The sequence below is a fragment of the Gambusia affinis genome, linkage group LG13 (assembly GCF_019740435.1).
Source record: "Gambusia affinis linkage group LG13, SWU_Gaff_1.0, whole genome shotgun sequence".
NCBI lineage: Eukaryota > Metazoa > Chordata > Actinopteri > Cyprinodontiformes > Poeciliidae > Gambusia > Gambusia affinis.
Window position 1 is genome coordinate 26,955,889 of NC_057880.1, and position 17,954 is coordinate 26,973,842.

Sequence of the window (17,954 nt, forward strand, 5' to 3'; positions counted from 1 at the left end):
AAAGAAAAAACTGTTTGTGTAAATGCCCTGAAGAAGGGGAGTATTTTAATAAAAGAGCTGGACACAGTGCTTCTGCTCCAACAGTTATTATTAACTAAATTTAGCTTACAAACATACACAATGATATCAATGCTAGAACAGCAGTACATTAGCAATGGCGCTAGCAACGGAGCTAACAACAGAATTTGTTAACATTCGGCGAATAAACTCATTTACAATATACAGGTCTGCATATATATAGAATCATACCTGAAGAAGGGGAGTATTTTAATAAAAGAGCTGGACACAGTGCTTCTGCTCCAACGGTTATTATTAACTAAGGAGGAAGTTCCGGTGCTCTTCACTATAGCTAGCGCAAGCGCTAGACTCCCCCTGCTGGTTGACTCCGACCACTACCTCAGCTGAACCAGACGTGACAGTCTCTGAAATAACCAGATTTCAATCCATCACATTTGGAAGGGTCAGGTGATCTGAGTTTAGGTTGGGTTTGGGTCAGGCTTGTACTAGTAATGGTTCGGTTTAAAATACACTGGAAAAACATACAAAATATTACCAGGTAGTTTTGTGCAGTTTCTAGTGCGAAAATCTTAATACACCTGAAATAAGACAAAACTAACTTATCAGTAACTTCTCAGCAAAATAAAAGTGCATTTGACATAGAGACAGTTTCAACTTATGTAAAAAAAGTATTATAACAAATTACATACTGCAGCTTTAATGTTGATAAAAAATATTATGAGTTCCATTGGCAGATTATTCCACTTATGGGAAAAATGTCTTATCATAAGTAAATTAAACTGCCAATGAAACTGCAACTTTTTCATAATTATTTATATGAAAATTTATAAATTAAATAAAAAATAATTAACTTAAAATGAACTTCTGTTATTGTAAGTTAGTTTTATCTCAATTCAAATGTATGGAGACATTTAGATTAGAAACCAGAACAAAAGTACTTAATAATGAGATTTTGTTTTTGCAGTGTGAAGGTCAGTCTGTAGAAATGAATGGAAGTCAATGCAAAATGCCTGTTAAAATAGAAACACATACTGTGTGTGGGCGTGTGTGTGTTTGTGGGGGCGTGTGTGCGTGTGTGTGTGTGTGTGTGTGTGTGTGTGTGTGTGAGAGAGAGAGAGACTGTAGGTATTTCATGGCAGCAGGTGTGTGTGTGACACCATGTAGAACATATGTCAAATATGCAGAAGCTTTGACACTTGAATAACTTAATTTTGAGTAGTTGTGTGTGTGTGTGTGTGTGTGTGTGTGTGTGTGTGTGTGTGTGTGTGTGTGTGTGTGTGTGTGTGTGTGTGTGTGTGGGCAGCTGTGTGTGTGTGTAGGGTTATTTTCCCGGGATGAGACACGGAACCAGGTTCTGCTGTGATGGACTTTTAATGACATCACATGATGAGGATGATGTTTCAGTAACTGAAGGAGTCGTGAAGATCTGGTCCAAGTTTTACTGCGCTCCGACTCAAACTGGACAGAAAACATCAAATCAAAGATAAAACTTATATATTTGTGAAATGTTTTTGCTGTAATCAGAATAATTATGAAAATTTCTTCACCTCTATCAGAAGCTTATTTGGTCGGTTTACAGGCTGGACTGTATCAGATGATCAGGATCAGCAGCCGCTCCCTTCGTGTCTCCATGGCTGTGAATTATCATCATTCCCAGAGAAACTCAGCGCTGACGCTTACATCTGCTCCAGCTTCCTGTGGAGCTAAAACTGTCTCACAATTCACAGAAAAAGATTCACAAATGCACAACAACCTTCAGGGGCACTGTCAGTGTAAAACAGTGCTTCGGTAAGGTGGAGGCAGGATGGGGCAGGATGGGGCAGGATGGGGCAGGATAGGGCAGGATGGGGCAGGCCGCGGGGAAGACCCAGGACACGCTGGAGGGACTATGTCTCTCGGCTGGCCTGGGAACGCCTTGGGATTCCACCCCCTGATTTACCGAGACCACGCCCCCTGGTTTCTCTGAGGCTCCGCCTCCTTCCAGGTGACATTAAACACGTTAACTTCCATGTTTTCCCCTCTTTGTTTCCACGATGATCTGAGCTGTAAAACTCTGAGTTCAGATTTGAACTTTTTCAGGTTTTTCCTCAGTTTTCAGCTCATTTCCAGCCAACATTTTATTGCAGGAAATCATTTCAGGAAGGAACCAGAAGACTCAGGAATCTGGGAGATGCGACTGTAACCGACCTGAACACTGAGGCCCAGAGCGCCCCCTGCAGGATCTGCTGCACCATTAACCAGACAGGAATGAAAGGTTTATACAAGTTATTATTCTAATTCAATAGCTGATTTAATTAATCGAGTTTTGATTGAAAAAAAAAATGGTTCTCATCTGTCTTTTAAAAACATCTTCAGTCTCAATACTGTAAAAATAAACTGCTGGCTAAATTAGTAGCTTCAAGATGAAATTAACTTGAGATGTTTCTGCTTCTACTAATCTAAGCTTTGAAACTAAACATGAAAACTTAAAAAGAAAAAGACAAAAATGGCACGGAGGATTAAAATTAAAGTTTAGTTATTATATGTTTACACAGTCAGCTGCATAGAAAACAACACAAAGATGTTTTAAAAACTTTATTTGGTCATTAAACATCCAGCAACCCACATTACATTAGAAGAATTATAAAAATCAAACATGAACCGATCAGCACATTATTCTAGTGATTCTCTGAGTTTTGAATAAAAATCAATAAAATCACAGTAAAGAGCCTGAAGTGACACATCGAGTCCTAAAGTTCTCCAGAAAACTCAAAGTAAAACATGAAATATGGAGTTAAAAAAGTAAAAACCAAAACAAACTGAGAATCAATGATGATGATGCAAAACTCCATTATTTAGTTTTTAGAATGAACATAAAAATATAAAAATATATAAAATCTTTTTTTAAGGTCCTGAAAACTGCTCTAAGATCAGAGTTTCTGTGGGACATCCAGTTCTAAACTGGTTCAACTGGTTTCTATGATGGAAGCTGAAGTTTCTCTACAGTTTCCAGTAAAGCATCTTTTTCTCTGAGGAGCTTTGAGGAACATTTTCATGTCAACAGAAGGAAGAAGCAGCAGAGAAAAGAGGGTTGAAGTTTCTTTCATGGCTTCAAAGCTGAACTGGAAATGATTCCCATGTTTCCATTCTCAGACCAGTTCTGGTTCCAGGATGAAAACGAACCAGAGAGAAAAAAGATCAACTTTCCAGTTGAATCCAGTTCAGATCAAAACTCCATCAAGCCTCTAAATGGATCCCAGTTTGAATTGGATCTTTATTGATCCAAAGAGACAAACAATATCAGACACTAAATGACAGACATGAGAAAATAAACAGGAGGAAAATCTTGGAGGTCAGAGGTCATCATCATGGTCCAGTCAAAGTCTCTTTAGACTCAAACTGCTGCAGCTTCAACCTCTGAGGATCAGCAGGACACAGAGACCATTCTCTACTTTACAGTGATTAGTCCAACCTGCAGTCAGCAACTGGAAACTGCAGCTATCAGAGAGTTTGTAGAAATCTGCTGTTTGATGGTTCTGATCAGAGAGAAACCAAAACCCGACCAGAACCACAGCTCCATGAAACCAGCAGCTTGGTTCTGAAGGAGAACTGGGCCGAGTTCTGGTTCCGGTTCCTCCAGGAACACAGCAAGCTGCTGCTCCTCTGATTGGCTGATTGATGTCTCTGTGTCCAATCAGGAAGCCTGAACCATTCTCCTCCCACTGAGAAGCTGCAGCTTTACTGGGAACACTGGATCTTTGCTTTGATGCTAACTGGGTTTAGTTCAACATGCTGACAGCAGCTGGACTCACTACAAACATTTACTTACTGTACATTCTCTGCAAGATCCTCCAGCTGGTGAACATCTGAATCCTTCAGGTCGTTTCCTCTCAGGTCCAGTTCTTTCAGATGGAGGCTGCTGGACTTCAGAGCTGAAGCCAAATAATCACAGCTGATCTTTGACAAACTGCAGAACATCAATCTGAACAAAGAATAAAAGATGAGCTGAACCAACAGGATGCAGGTTAACCAGTCCAACAGAACCAGTTAAAGATTCTCATGAATATTAAAGCCAACAAGCTGCTGCATCAATAAAGACCTGCTGACCTCAGAACCAGAACCAGAACCTGGTACTGGGTCGTGTTCTGTTGGAGGATTTTAGTCAGTAAAATCATTCCAGGTTCTGATCAAAGTGTTGAAGCATCAATCATTGATTATTGAATAGTTCCTATCAGTTTCCAGGATTCACTTTTCTAGACTGGGTTGAATGACCTTTGACCTTCTTCTCATGAGATCCAAGTCCAGGAACAAACTCAGAAAATATTTATCAGAACAGAAGAAATGAACTTTGATTTATGATCAATTATATCTAATTATTCACAGAAATATTTATTTGGTCATTAAACATCCAGAAACCCGCATAACATTAGAAGAATTATAAAAAACAAACATGAACCGATCAGCACATTATTCTAGATATTCTCTGATTTTTGAATAAATCAATAAAATCACAGTAAAGATCCTGAAGTGACACATCGAGTCCTAAAGTTCTCTAGAAAACTCAAAACATGAAATATGGAGTTAAAAAAGTAAAAACCAAAACAAACTGAGAATCAATGATGATGCAAAACTCCATTATTTAGTTTTTAGAATGAACATAAAAATATAAAAATATATAAAATCTTTTTTTAAGGTCCTTAAAACTGCTCTAAGATCAGAGTTTCTGTGGGACATCCAGTTCTAAACTGGTTAAACTGGTTTCTGTGATGGAAGCTGAAGTTTCTCTACAGTTTCCAGTAAAGCATCTTTTTCTCTGTGGAGCTTTGAGGAACATTTTCATGTCAACAGAAGGAAGAAGCAGCAGAGAAAAGAGGGTTGAAGTGTCTTTCATGGCTTCAAAGCTGAACTGGAAATGATTCCCATGTTTCCATTCTCAGACCAGTTCTGGTTCCAGGATGAAAATGAACCAGAGAGAAATAAGATCAACTTTCCAGTTGAATCCAGTTCAGATCAAAACTCCATGAAGCCTCTAAATGGAGCCCAGTTTGAATTGGATCTTTATTGATCCAAAGAGACAAACAATATCAGACACTAAATGACAGACATGAGAAAATAAACAGGAGGAAAATCTTAGAGGTCAGAGGTCATCATCATGATCCAGTCAGAATCTCTTTAGACTCAAACTGCTGCAGCTTCAACCTCTGAGGATCAGCAGGACACAGAGACCATTCTCTACTTTACAGAAATCTGATCCTGCAGAGAGAAGAAGGAAGCAGAGATCAGATCAGTGAGCATTTACAGACTCTCTCCAGCAGCAGTCAGTGACGCAGCACATCCACTAGATGGTTTCCAGGCTGCGGTCAGACTGATCTCAGAGCTGTGACCAAGATTAACCTGATTAGTTTTTTCTTGATGAATGAGGACCGCTGACTGTCTCTAGACATGATGGACGGCTGAAGTTCAGCCGGACGCTGGAGTCCAGCTGGACTCCAGGAAGTCCAGCCGGACGCAGCACACCAACACAAACACAGGAACACAGCAAGCTGCTGCTCCTCTGATTGGCTGATTGCTGTCTCTGTGTCCAATCAGGAAGCCTGAACCATTCTCCTCCCACTGAGAAGCTGCAGCTTTACTGGGAACACTGGAGTTTTTCTTTGATGCTAACTGGGTTTAGTTCAACATGCTGACAGCAGCTGGACTCACTACAAACATTTACTTACTGTACATTCTCTACAAGATCCTCCAGCTGGTGAACATCTGAATCCTTCAGGTCGTTTCCTCTCAGGTCCAGTTCTTTCAGATGGAGGCTGTTGGACTTCAGAGCTGAAGCCAAATAATCACAGCTGATCTTTGACAAACTGCAGTCCTTCAATCTGAATAAAGAATAAAAGATGAGCTGAACCAACAGGATGCAGGTTAACCAGTCCAACAGAACCAGTTAAAGATTCTCATGAATATTAATGCCAACAAGCTGCTGCTTCAATAAAGACCTGCTGACTTCAGAACCAGAACCAGAACCAGAACCTGGTACTGGGTCGTGTTCTGTTGGAGGATTTTAGTCAGTAAAATCATTCCAGGTTCTGATCAAAGTGTTGAAGCATCAATCATTGATTATTGATTTGTTCCTGTCAGATTCCAGGATTCACTTTTCTAGACTGGGTTGAATGACCTTTGACCTGCTTCACATGAGGGGGATTTCTACACACCGGGGGTCCGAATGCTGTCCTGTTCTGACCTCAGGTCAGCAGGTCCAACTCAGTTACACAGAGGGACTAAATTAAACTCTGGATCCAAGTCCAGGAACAAACTCAGAAAATATTGATTAGAACAGAAGAAATGAACTTTGATTTATGATCAATTATAAATAATTAATCACTGAAATATCAATAATTATATTATTAAAATACCTCAATCTCTCCAGTCTGCAGCCTTCAGTCTGTAGAAAACCACAGAGATCCTTCACTACAGAATCTTCCAGGTTGGTGTTGCTCAGGTCCAGTTCTGTCAGATGGGTCGGTTTGGACTTCAGAGCTGAGAACAGAGAAGTCCAGCTGGTCTCTGACAACCTGCAGTTCTCCAATCTGAATAAAGAATAAAAGATGAGCTGAACCAACAGGATGCAGGTTAAAACTGAAATATGAACAAATAAATAATAAAAATGTAGAAAATTAATTTCCCTGAATATAAAAGAAACTTGATGAACTGATTCTAACATCTGATCCAGTCAAACTGGTTTAAAGAGTCCAAACCAGCAGAACCAGAACATTTGATCCAAACAGAAACTGGAAGTTTTTCTAAAAGTTTCTCAGGATTTTAAACTCAGTCGATGGTTTTTTCTCTCCATGTTTCCTTCCAGACTCTGTATTATCTGACTGCTCTGTTCCATCATTTATCTACAGATATTTTATGTCTCCAGTTTTTGTTCATTAATGTATTAATGATGTTTTCTTGCTGGTTGTATTTTAACTGCAGCTCATTGCTAAGTATGACAGATGTAAACTGTTGATTTCAATCCGTCTAATTCAACATTTTACAAAATCATTACAGCTCACATTCTGAAAGTTGATCATTTTCTCATTTTGTGTTGATTCAGTTACTGAACTATCAACTAGTAAATATTGAGTCTTTTCTCTGTCAGACTGATGAGGGTCATTTAGTTCCAGTTCTGAATCCTTCATCAGAGACGCTGCAGAAATGAGAACATTATCATAAAGGAACAACAGGATTGTGAAGATGAATCATTTTTAATCTATTTTCCAGGTAAAACATGAGAATGATTTCAGTGAACTGATGAAGCTTGTTGCATACAAAGCATGACAAAGGTAAGATCTCATTTCCTGTCCTTCAAAATAAGAGCTGAATCAATTTGTTTGAACAAAATGACTTTAACACCAAAACCTTCACAAAGTCACTATTTACTGCAGGACTGTTCATGAATTATCTTTCTATTATTTATGTCTGCTTAATGTCCAGGAACTCTGCCAGAAGACTGTGGTCATCCTGATAGAGTCTGACTGTCACAACAAACTCAGGTTTTCCTCCTGAAGTTGCTCTCAGTGGTTTGGAGGACGACTGACTTGGAATTTGTTCCATTAGTGGAATTGACACTAAAATGGAAACTCATCACTTGCTTCCATTTTGTTTTGCTTCCTACCAACATCAAACTCCTTCATGTGCTGCAGCTCCATATGATCAGGCAGTCAAGTGCCCAGAAAACTTCCCTGTTTCTAGGAACCATTTCATCCAGAATTGGTCGACTTTCTCTGTCCATCTCTGTCAGACTGGGAACCTTTAGTGTGACCATGTGGAGAACCTCTCCTAACAACCTGCTTCAGATTCATCTGCTGCAGTCTCTGCTGGTTCTGATGTCTGGGACCAGAATATTCATGTCCTGAAGAACCTGCAGCCTGTTGAGCTCAGAGAAAAACTCAGTTGTCTGGATTTTTTCAGACGAAGTTGAAGTTGGTTTCTGATTGCAGCTTCTGATTCAGGAAATGGATAAAGGGAGATTCCACCTAATTTAATCTACTATCAGCATCTTTAATCTACTAGAGTTAAAACATTACAACACCTGGATGATTATCAACTAATAGAAGAAGATTTAAAACTAAGTGTGGATTTGTGGACCTTCAATAAAGGGAGATTTCATTCTCTCTCTTTTTGCATCTTGACCTTTGACCTTCTTCACATGAGGGGGATTTCTACACACTGGGGGTCCGAATGCTGTCCTGTTCTGACCTCAGATCAGCGGGTCCAACTCAGTTACACAGAGGGACTAAATTAAACTCTGGATCCAAGTCCAGGAACAAACTCAGAAAATATTTATCAGAACAGAAGAAATGAACTTTGATTTATGATCATCCATCCATCCATTATCTGTACACCCTTCTTCCCTAATTGGGTCAGGAGGGTTGCTGGTTCCTCTCCAGCAGTGTTCTCTGTAGAAACCACAGAGATCCTTCACTCCAGAATCTCCCAGGTTGGTGTTGAACAGGTCCAGTTCTGTCAGATGGGTCGGTTTGGACTTCAGAGCTGAGAACAGAGAAGTCCAGCTGGTCTCTGACAAACTGCAGCTCCACAATCTGAATAAAGAATAAAAGACGAGCTGAACCAACAGGATGCAGGTTAAAAGTGAAATATGAACAAATAAATAATAAAAATGTAGAAAATTAATTTCCCTGAATATAAAAGAAACACGATGAACTGATTCTAACATCTGATCCAGTCAAACTGGTTTAAAGAGTCCAAACCAGCAGAACCAGAACATTTGATCCAAACAGAAACTGGAAGTTTTCTATGAGACTGAGGCTGGTTATCTGGTTATCTGGTTGATAACCAGATTATCAACCAGATAATCTGGTTGATTATCAGGAACCAGCACCAGATATTTGTGCTGGTTCCTGATAATCAACTGGAGACCCAACTTGGTAACTGGATCAGAACCAGTCAGTTTCTTCATTAATGCCCTTGGGTTCTTATTAAAGCTGCTGAAAGCCAATGGAGGCCAATTATTTCCTAAGGAGACGTGACCTGATGAAGCATCGTCATGGAGACGAGGCTCCAACCGACTGACGGCTGTCAGACTGAAGAGGACGGTTCCTCTCTGACCCGGCCCAACAGAACCACAACCTGCTGCTGCTGCAAACCTCACTTTCATTCATTTCTTCTAGATTTGCTTTTCTACAATCAGTCGTTTCTTAGATGTGATCATTAATGATGATCTGAACTTGTCAGTGTTTGTGGCTCGACTGGATGAAAAACATTTCATTCTGGATGTAAAGATGAGAATCAGAAATTAGAAATAAAACAAACTGAAACATCTCCATCATTAATTGACATTTTTTTAATTATTTACTCATTTTTGTTTATCAGTCAAAAACATTTTAAAATCAAAAAAACAAAGTTCAATAATCTCAAAGTCTGAAATGAGAAAATAATTAATTTATAAGGTAAAATGTTTTATAGATTTTATTCTGACATTTAAACAGGTTGTTTTGAAAGAAAATATATTACAATAAAATTATTAATTAAACTGAATATTAAAGTATAAATGAATGATTTTATTGGATAAATAGAGAAAACAAACCTCAAACTCTTCACTTTACTGACTGAACTCTCCAGGATCTCAATGACAGGTTTCATATCAGAGTCTCCACCTCCATCTATGAAGATCTCACTGATTTCCAGTTCAGTCAGATCTGGGTTGGACTTCAGAGCTGAAGCCAAAACTTCACATTCAGCCTTTTGGAGCTTACAGCCACCAAGTCTGTGATTAGAGAAGAAATAAAGTCAGATCTAAATATATCAATCTGGATCAATAACAGACTAAAATATGATAACAGTGATGTCATCATCTGATCAACGTCTGATCTTCAATTTATTGAGTTTGACCCCACAGAGAATCAATGCAGTTCCTGGTTAAAGTCCAGGTTCTGGTTCTGGTTCTGGTCCAGGCTTCATGTCCTCAGACCTTCAGCTGCAGTCAGATGTTGAAGATCTTCTATCATCTGTGAAGGAAAGTTCAGTTTTCTCTGTAGCATCTGATGGAGCTGCAGCTGATGAAGAGGCTGACTGAGCTGCATGAAGGAAACTACTGGAGATGATGGAGAGGAGGAGGAACTGCTCACAACTCGGACTTGGATTAGACCCTTTGGCTCTTTGAGATCTTCCACCAGGCAGGAAGTGAGTTAGAAATGAAGTGTGCAGAGCAGGAAGTCCAGCCTGCTGTGGACCTCTGGCATCTCTGGGTTTGTTTAGCCAATATCTGCTGCAGCATCTAGAATCATCATCATCATTAATAATAGTAGGATATTCTATAGAAACAAAGTTCCCAGCAGCAGGTTATTAAATGCTGCCACAGAGGAAACTGGGAGCAGAAACCAAACACATGATGCTCCCAGTTCTGTCTCCGTTCATCTGCTGGATTTGATGCTTTAACAAAGTAGAAAGTGGACAGTCGTCAACCTGCTGCAGCTAAAAGCTTCAGATTGTTCTGGTCGTCCTGCAGAGCAGCAGCAGAACCGGTCCTGCTGGACCGGGTCAGAACCTCTCAGACTGTTGATTTGAGAGGAACTGGGACAAACTGGTTGGAAGAGGGAACCATGTCTCTGCAGTGGTCTGTCCATCGTCTCAGAGGAACAAAGGTTTGGATGTCAGAAGAAATTGTTGCTAAACTCCTAAAGAACTGAATACCAAAACCCCTGGAGGAGACGGAGCGTTTGGGTCCAGCAGCATTTTCATGGTGAAGCAGTGAAAGTTCTCCCAGTAAGTAGAAGAGTCTGGGATGTCTAAAGAGTTGAAGCTCATGTCTCTCCAGGTCTTTATGGAGGACAGCTAACAGCTTCAACAAGAGCTGCAGCTGTCCTGGATGGTCTGAATGTTTAGATGTTTGAATGGCTGAAATAGTCCAAAGGATGAAGGAAGAAGTTTAAGGCCCAAAACTTCCAGAAGCAACTTAAAGAAAGAAGAAGAAACAGGAGGACAATATTGCTGAATCAGCATTCACACAATGAAAACATCTGGACTCACCGAGCCTTTCTGCAGTTCCTCACAGCTGGAAGGAGTCTCAGTCGTCCTGATGCTGATGTGTTGTACTTCTCCAGGTCCAACTCATCCAGAACCTCTGACATCTGCAGAATGAAGGCCAGAGCTGAACAGTCAGTCACTGAGAGCTCCTTCCCTGAATCCAGCAGCCGTTGGATCTCCTGATAAAATGAGAGATCGTTCATCTCCATCAGACAGTAGAAGATGTTGATGCTTCTGTCAGGAGAGATTCTACCAGTGTTCATCTCCTTCAGGTTGGTGATGATTCTCTGGATGGTTTCTGGACTGTTCTCTCTCTGACCCAGCAGATCTTCTAAGAGGTTCTGGTTGGACTCCACAGTGAGACCATGAAGGAAGCGGACAAACAAGTCCAGGTGGCCATTTTTACTTCTGAGGGATTTCTCCATGACTTTCTTCATGAACTCATCTAGAGATGTTTCTCTGTATTCTTCTCCCAGGAACGTCTGGATCACCTCTGAGTTCCTGCCAGTGAAGCAGTGGAGCATGTAGACTGCAGCCAGAAACTCCTGGATGCTCAGATGAACAAAGCAATAGACTGAGACGTTGCGCATCCCTTTCTCCTTTTTAAACATCTGAGTGAACACTCCTGAGAACAACGCAGCATCTTTGATGTTGATCCCGCACTGTTTGAGGTCTTTGTTGTAGAAGATCAGGTTTCCCTTCAGCAGCTGGTCAAAAGCCAGTCTTCCTAAAGACTCAATCAGCTTCCTATTCTCTGGTTCTTCTTCATACTTGTCCTCCTTGATGGTGAGCTGAATCAGCAGGAACTCTATGTACATCTCAGTCAGGGTCTTGGGCAGCTCTCTTCCAACTCTGATCTTCATCACATTCTCCAGAACATTAGCAGTGATCCAGCAGAAGACTGGAATGTGACACATGATGTGGAGACTTTTTGATTTCTTGATGTGGGAGATGATCCTGTCGGCCTTCTCCTTATCATCACTGAATCTTTTCCTGAAGTATTCCTCCTTCTGGGGGTCAGTGAACCCTCTGACCTCTATGACCCTGTCAATAGACTTATCTGGGATCAAACTGGCTGCAGCAGGTCGTGTGGTTATCCAGAGGAGAGCAGAGGGAAGCAGTTTCCCCATGATGAGGTTTGTCAGCAGAACATCCAGTGAAGTTGACTTTTTAACATCAGTCAGGACTGGATTCTTCTTGAAGTCCAGACAAAGTCGACTCTCATCCAAACCATCTAGGATGAAGAGAACATGGAACTTTTTAAAGTTGCAGATTCCTGCATCTTTAATATTGTCAAAGAAGTGATGAATCAGTTCCACTAAACTGAAAGCTTCTTCTTTCAAGTTATTCAGCTCTCTGAAAGTAAATGGAAATATGAAGTCAATGTTCTGGTTGGTTTGGCCTTCAGCCCAGTCCAGAGTGAACTTCTGTGTTAACATTGTTTTCCCAATGCCAGCCACTCCCATGGCCATCACTGTTCTGATCCGTTGCTTTCTAGCAGGGTTGGGTTCAAAGATGTCTTCCAGTTTTATTTTTGTTCCTTGATTACTGGATGCTGTTTCAATCTGTCTGACCTCATGTTCCTGGTTGACCCCTCCAGTTCCTCCTTCCAAGATGTAGAGCTCTGTATAAATATCATTCAGAAATGTTTTCTCTCCACGTATTGCAATGACTTCACAGATAGATTCGAAGGCATTCTTTAGAGACTCTTTGAGGTCATGTTGACATCGATCATCAAAATCTGAACAAAGAGATAAAAACACAAGATGAAACACTTGACCAAAGTAAGATTCAAATGATTGAATTTCAATTTGATTGTTTCTATATCAGGATGTTTAAACAAAGATCTCATTCCAATTATAGACCATGAGGAGGATTTCGTTTGGAAGAAACTGTCATGATGGACATTATCAGGTGTGAGGCAGATGCTGAGGACCCAGGTAGCAAATGAAGAAACAATGATTTAATGATGAATACAGAAAAAACAACAATCCAAAGTCCAGGCACCACAGAAAAAGAGTGGAAGGCTAAGAATGAGATACAGCTGGGAACAATCACGAGGTAGACGGGACAACATGGAGACTCAATTAACTGAAAACGACACACAAAACCTAACTTAACACAGAGAAAAAAAACAAATCCTTACAAAAACCTGAAACATTCAAATCATGAAGAAAACTAGTACTGTATAGCTTTGCTTATTGATAAATTGACTGGACTACAAACATCATGCTGAACATTCAAAGTGTTTTCACACTACAAGTCGCCTCCTCGAAAAGTCGCAAGAAAACTTTTCCTTAGTTTTTGACCTACAGCTCAGCAGGAGGTGTCCAACAATACTCCTCCATTTATTTATTTTTTTTATAACTTTAGTTAGTCACTGTTGGATGAGTTCACTTCCACTCAGTTATGATTGGTGGAGGGACTAACCTAAATCAGAGGAGTTGGAGGACAAATTCAGCTGCTTGGACAGGGTAGGATCTATGAAGTCAAGATGTTTGATCATCAATCTGGAGGCTCTCTGTCCTTTCATTCTCACAGCATCGATGGTGCCACGGGCCTTGTTTGCTCTGGTTTGGTTCTTCTGAAGTATTTCCTCTTTCTCCGAACATTTGAAGATGCCATCTTTCTCAAGGCGATCGAGAAGCTGATTCAGGATTTCCTCAGAAACTCTCTCCACAAACTCAATGCGAACCTGGAAAAGTTTTTCCTCTGCAGACAGAAATCAGAAACAGGATGAATTCAAAGTGAGGTCAGAGAAAAACATGATGAAGATCAACTATTCATGTTGCTCCATGCAGAGATTTCCCTCAGTCTGTTGATCAGCTCTTCAGGTCTAACAACAACAGGTCTGTTGTTGTGCTTCTGCCTCATATCTGACTGATGACCACTGATTCTGTCTACATGAGAACAAATGAAGCTTCTGATTCATCACTTTCTTTCCTCACTGCAGGAAGAATAAAAGAAACACCTTCTAAATATAGAGCTGCACTATTTCAGGAAAAGAGGAAACTGACGATATTGTTGAATATTGTGATAAAAATATTGAATGATCAACAAACATTTTCCCTTCTTTACCATCATCAGGTCTTCACCTCTGTCTCTAAGCTTTAGCATCTGGAGTAAAAGACACAGCGAGTCTTTTCATCTGAGACAGTAAATTAGTAATAAATGATGTGATTATTGGATAAATTAATGAGTATATATAGTAAATATTTCTGAAGTATCAGAATTGCTGCCCTGTTCTTCACATCGGTTCCTTTTAGTTCTGTTTCCATCTGAGTTCAGTTTTTACATTCAGGTTTCACAGAAACTCACAATGTTTCCACTAGAGCAGGGTTGGCCACCCCTGGTCCTCGAGAGCCGGTGTCCTGCAACTCTTAGATGTTTCTCTACTTCAACACACCTGAGTCAAATAATGAGGTCATTAGCAGGACTCTGGAGAACCTGACTGCACTTGAGAGGTGATTCACCTGTTGGATTCAGGTGTGTTGGATCAGGGAGACATCTAAGAGTTACAGGACACCGGCCCTCGAGGACCAGGGTTGCCCACCCCTCCACTAGAGCCTCAGTGAACAGGAAGCATGAAAACAATAAATTCACACTCAGGCTGTGGTTCATCACTTGGCAGCAACACAAGCTGTGATTGGTCAGTTTGATCCTTTATGATAGTTCATTCCTGTTTCCAATCACTTACCAAAATTCACTTCCTGATGCTGCGCCATCTTTTCTCTGGAAAACATGAAGGATTCATAATGTTTCAGACTTTTTTTTATAAATAATTTATTTTGGTCTTTTTAGAAGACTGAATGGAAACTAAAAAATACTGGATTAGAGATGGAAAATACTAATTTAAATCACATGATAATCAGCAACACACCACCAAAATATATTTCTCTAATTCTTCAAACTAAAAGATGTCTTTATAAAAACTTGATCCTTGATCCTTACAGAAAACCTGAAATGAAGAATAACTTACCAAATTTGTCTGTGTTCCTGTTAAGAATTGAGTCTGACTGCCAGTCATTCTAAGATCAGATTTCCTTCGGACTGATATGAAAACTTGAACATCTTTAAATCTTGTTTGTTGCCATTGGGACAGTATTGTGTTGCTGCTCCCACTAGCATTAGCTGAAGAAAGCTCCTCCAGAAATGCATCTGGCCTCCTGCTCAGGTGTTTAGTTTTCACGTGACCAGTTGTCCTCACCGTCTCTGTAGTCTTCCTCTGAGTGATGATGAGCAGCAGCAGATATAAACACAGAGAAGGATGAAAGGTACAAATCTGGACTGACAGTTACATCTTTTGTCTGAAATGTTGCTAAATGAAGCAAGAAAATCACTGAGTTGCCAACTGGTTCTGGATCAGGGCCAATCTGCTTCTAGATGAATTTTTTCAGCATTTTTTGAGAAACAAAGCGCTTCTTCCTGCTTCAAGGAGCAACCAGAGGAAAATCTGGAAAAAGATGAAACTCAGTGAGGAGGAAGAGAGAAAATCTGTGGACTGCTTAAAGCCGGTTCTGATCCACAGACAAGACAAAAACCAGTTTCTGATGAACCCCAGACTGATGAGGGACGGAGTGATGTGTTTCACTTTCTGCTTATTTCAACAAGCAGATAAACTGGTTTACAATGTTTTTGTTCTGGTTTATAGGTTAAAACACCAGAGAGAGTCACTGCAGAAAGAACACTGATGGACTGTAAAAGTTACATTAAGTTCTCGGTTCATTTAGGTTAAATCTGAGAAGGTCATTTTTTCCCACACAAACAAATCAGCGCTATAAGATGTTGTCATAATGTACCACTTAATTTCTCAAGCACTTAAAATACAATATAGCAGAACATCGCAAATACATGGAGTGCAGCATTAAAACAGAGATGTTAGCTCACTGTGGGTTAAGAGCTAAAAAGAAAAAACTTGCTTTTAAACAAGCTTTGAAAAGTTATATCATAGAGTTAATCATTCATCGGGTTAACTGCATATGATTTGTTCAATATTTCTGTCCTTGTCAGGCCTTTAATAAAGTGAACAGAGCGCTGCTGCGGGGACCCCACCCTATGAGAGCCGAGTGACCCAGGCTGTCGGTTAGAAAGGCTCCAGAGAGCCGAGAGAGACACGGAGGGACCCGGAGCTGCAACACTTACCTCTATTAACAAGTCAACAAGTTATTTCCATCCTCCGCTCAAATGAAGGCTGATCCAAAGAAGAACAAAGTTAGTTTCAGTTTCTATTTTCACAGGAAGTCACGTAACTTGTGTTTTCTTCATATGAATGAGTCATATGAATAAATATTAACAGTTCAGTTAGATTTAACAGACTTAAAGAAAACTAGAATGAAGATGGAAAACCTTCAGTATTTCTGTTTTGCTGTTAGTGAAGATCTGAAGCTGAATTCAGCAGAAAACCTGCAGAACAAACTGTTTGATGGTGGATTATGAGCGCCCACTGCCATCTGGTGGTGAACTATCATAACTACAGATATTCTTCATAATTGCTCAACCAAATGATTTAAGTTTATTTGTTCTCATTTTGACTTTTATCAGGTCAAATAAAATCAGCTTCCATTAATGTTGTAAGCAGTGAAAGTTCTCCCAGTAACTAGAAGGGTCTGGGATGTCTAAAGTGTTGAAGCTCATGTCTCTCCAGGTCTTCATGGAGGACAGCTAACAGCTTCAACAAGAGCTGCAGCTGTCCTGGATGGTCTGAATGTTTAGATGTTTGAATGGCTGAAATAGTCCAAAGGATGAAGGAAGAAGTTAAAGGCCAAAAAGTTCCAGAAGCATTTATTTCTTATTTTGTGTGGAAACATTGAAAAAATTTAATTAAATAAAGAAAAAAGTGTTCTGTGCCTCATTAATGTTCCTCATATATGAACATGTTGCATATAAGCAGCATCATATGAATATATTTTAATCCAGCATGTATTTTATGTAGATTTTTTAAATACACCATTAAAAATATTAATTATTGGGGCGGGGTTTATTTATAAAGACGTGTGCTGTCCAATGGGGACACATCAACCAACCAATCACATGTCAGTGATAAACTGCGAAGTCATTGATTTTCATCCAATGACTGAGAATCCACGTTAGTCTGCTGAAGCACCTTTGCATATGCTAGCTAGGCTATTCCTATGCTAAGTAGAGTCGTTAACACCTCCTGCCAGCTGCTCCCCTCACATTCATCCCCGTATGGGACTCCATAATGTCAATGCGATATCCTGCTAGCTATCGGTTGGTGTCGCTCACGAGCTGCGCTCGCGTCACAGGGTCAAAAACACCACTTTTCTTGCAATGTATCTAATGTATTTAGCTATTTATGCCCAGGTTATCATTATTCATGCTAAACTACTTAATTGTGTAACTGTCAACACAGGCTAGCGATCTAAGTGAGTGGGCTGTGCTACCAAGCTATGCTAGCGCTGCTGCATGCTAATAGCGTCAGGCTAGTGTCTTTCTATAGTTGAATTTGTTCAAGATAACAGCCCTTATGTATTATGAATTCTTATAAAACTCTAGTCCTTAATTTATGAATTATCGTAGCAGTGTAATAATTCACATAAGTCACGCTTTTCAGAAACACAAAGTGATTTTTTTATTTTATTAAACATGTTATCTGCCAAAAATATGCTACACCTCGTGCTCTCTCCGTAATTCTTCTCCCCTGGAAATAAAATATAAAAAGATTTAATTGGTAGCTCAGGGGTGGTTACATCCCTGAATATAATTTTAAAAAATCAACTAACAGCAGGTGATTTTAAGTAACTATTTGTTTGTTTGTTTATTTGTTTATTTGTTTGTCTCCCTTAGGAAACAGTGAGGCATGAAATCCTCCAGATTGTGAGCAGGACTCCTACATCCTGTAAAAGAACCTGATCCACCAAGATTTTGTCCTTCATAAATCATGTCCATTTTAAAGGATTCCCAGAACTTTT

At 39.9% G+C, this 17,954-nt stretch overlaps 1 protein-coding gene and 1 long non-coding RNA gene across 2 annotated transcripts; both read right to left on the reverse strand.

Annotated features, from left to right (window-relative positions):
* Window positions 1-2,577: 2,577 nt before the first annotated feature.
* LOC122842830 lies at window positions 2,578-4,250 on the reverse strand. Its single transcript, XR_006372615.1, has 2 exons — window positions 3,827-4,250; window positions 2,578-3,469 (listed from the first exon to the last, which is right to left on the reverse strand). It is a non-coding gene; the product is annotated as an uncharacterized LOC122842830 (long non-coding RNA).
* A 1,463-nt stretch (window positions 4,251-5,713) lies between these two features.
* Window positions 5,714-16,268, reverse strand: LOC122842829 (NLR family CARD domain-containing protein 3-like). The gene is made up of 8 exons (XM_044137039.1): window positions 16,165-16,268; window positions 15,002-15,247; window positions 14,720-14,754; window positions 13,453-13,734; window positions 11,026-12,763; window positions 9,584-9,763; window positions 6,405-6,578; window positions 5,714-5,870 (listed from the first exon to the last, which is right to left on the reverse strand). The coding sequence occupies exons 3-8, from the start codon at window positions 14,745-14,747 to the stop codon at window positions 5,714-5,716; spliced, it is 2,559 nt and encodes an 852-aa protein (XP_043992974.1). The 5' UTR covers window positions 14,748-14,754; window positions 15,002-15,247; window positions 16,165-16,268.
* Window positions 16,269-17,954: the final 1,686 nt, after the last annotated feature.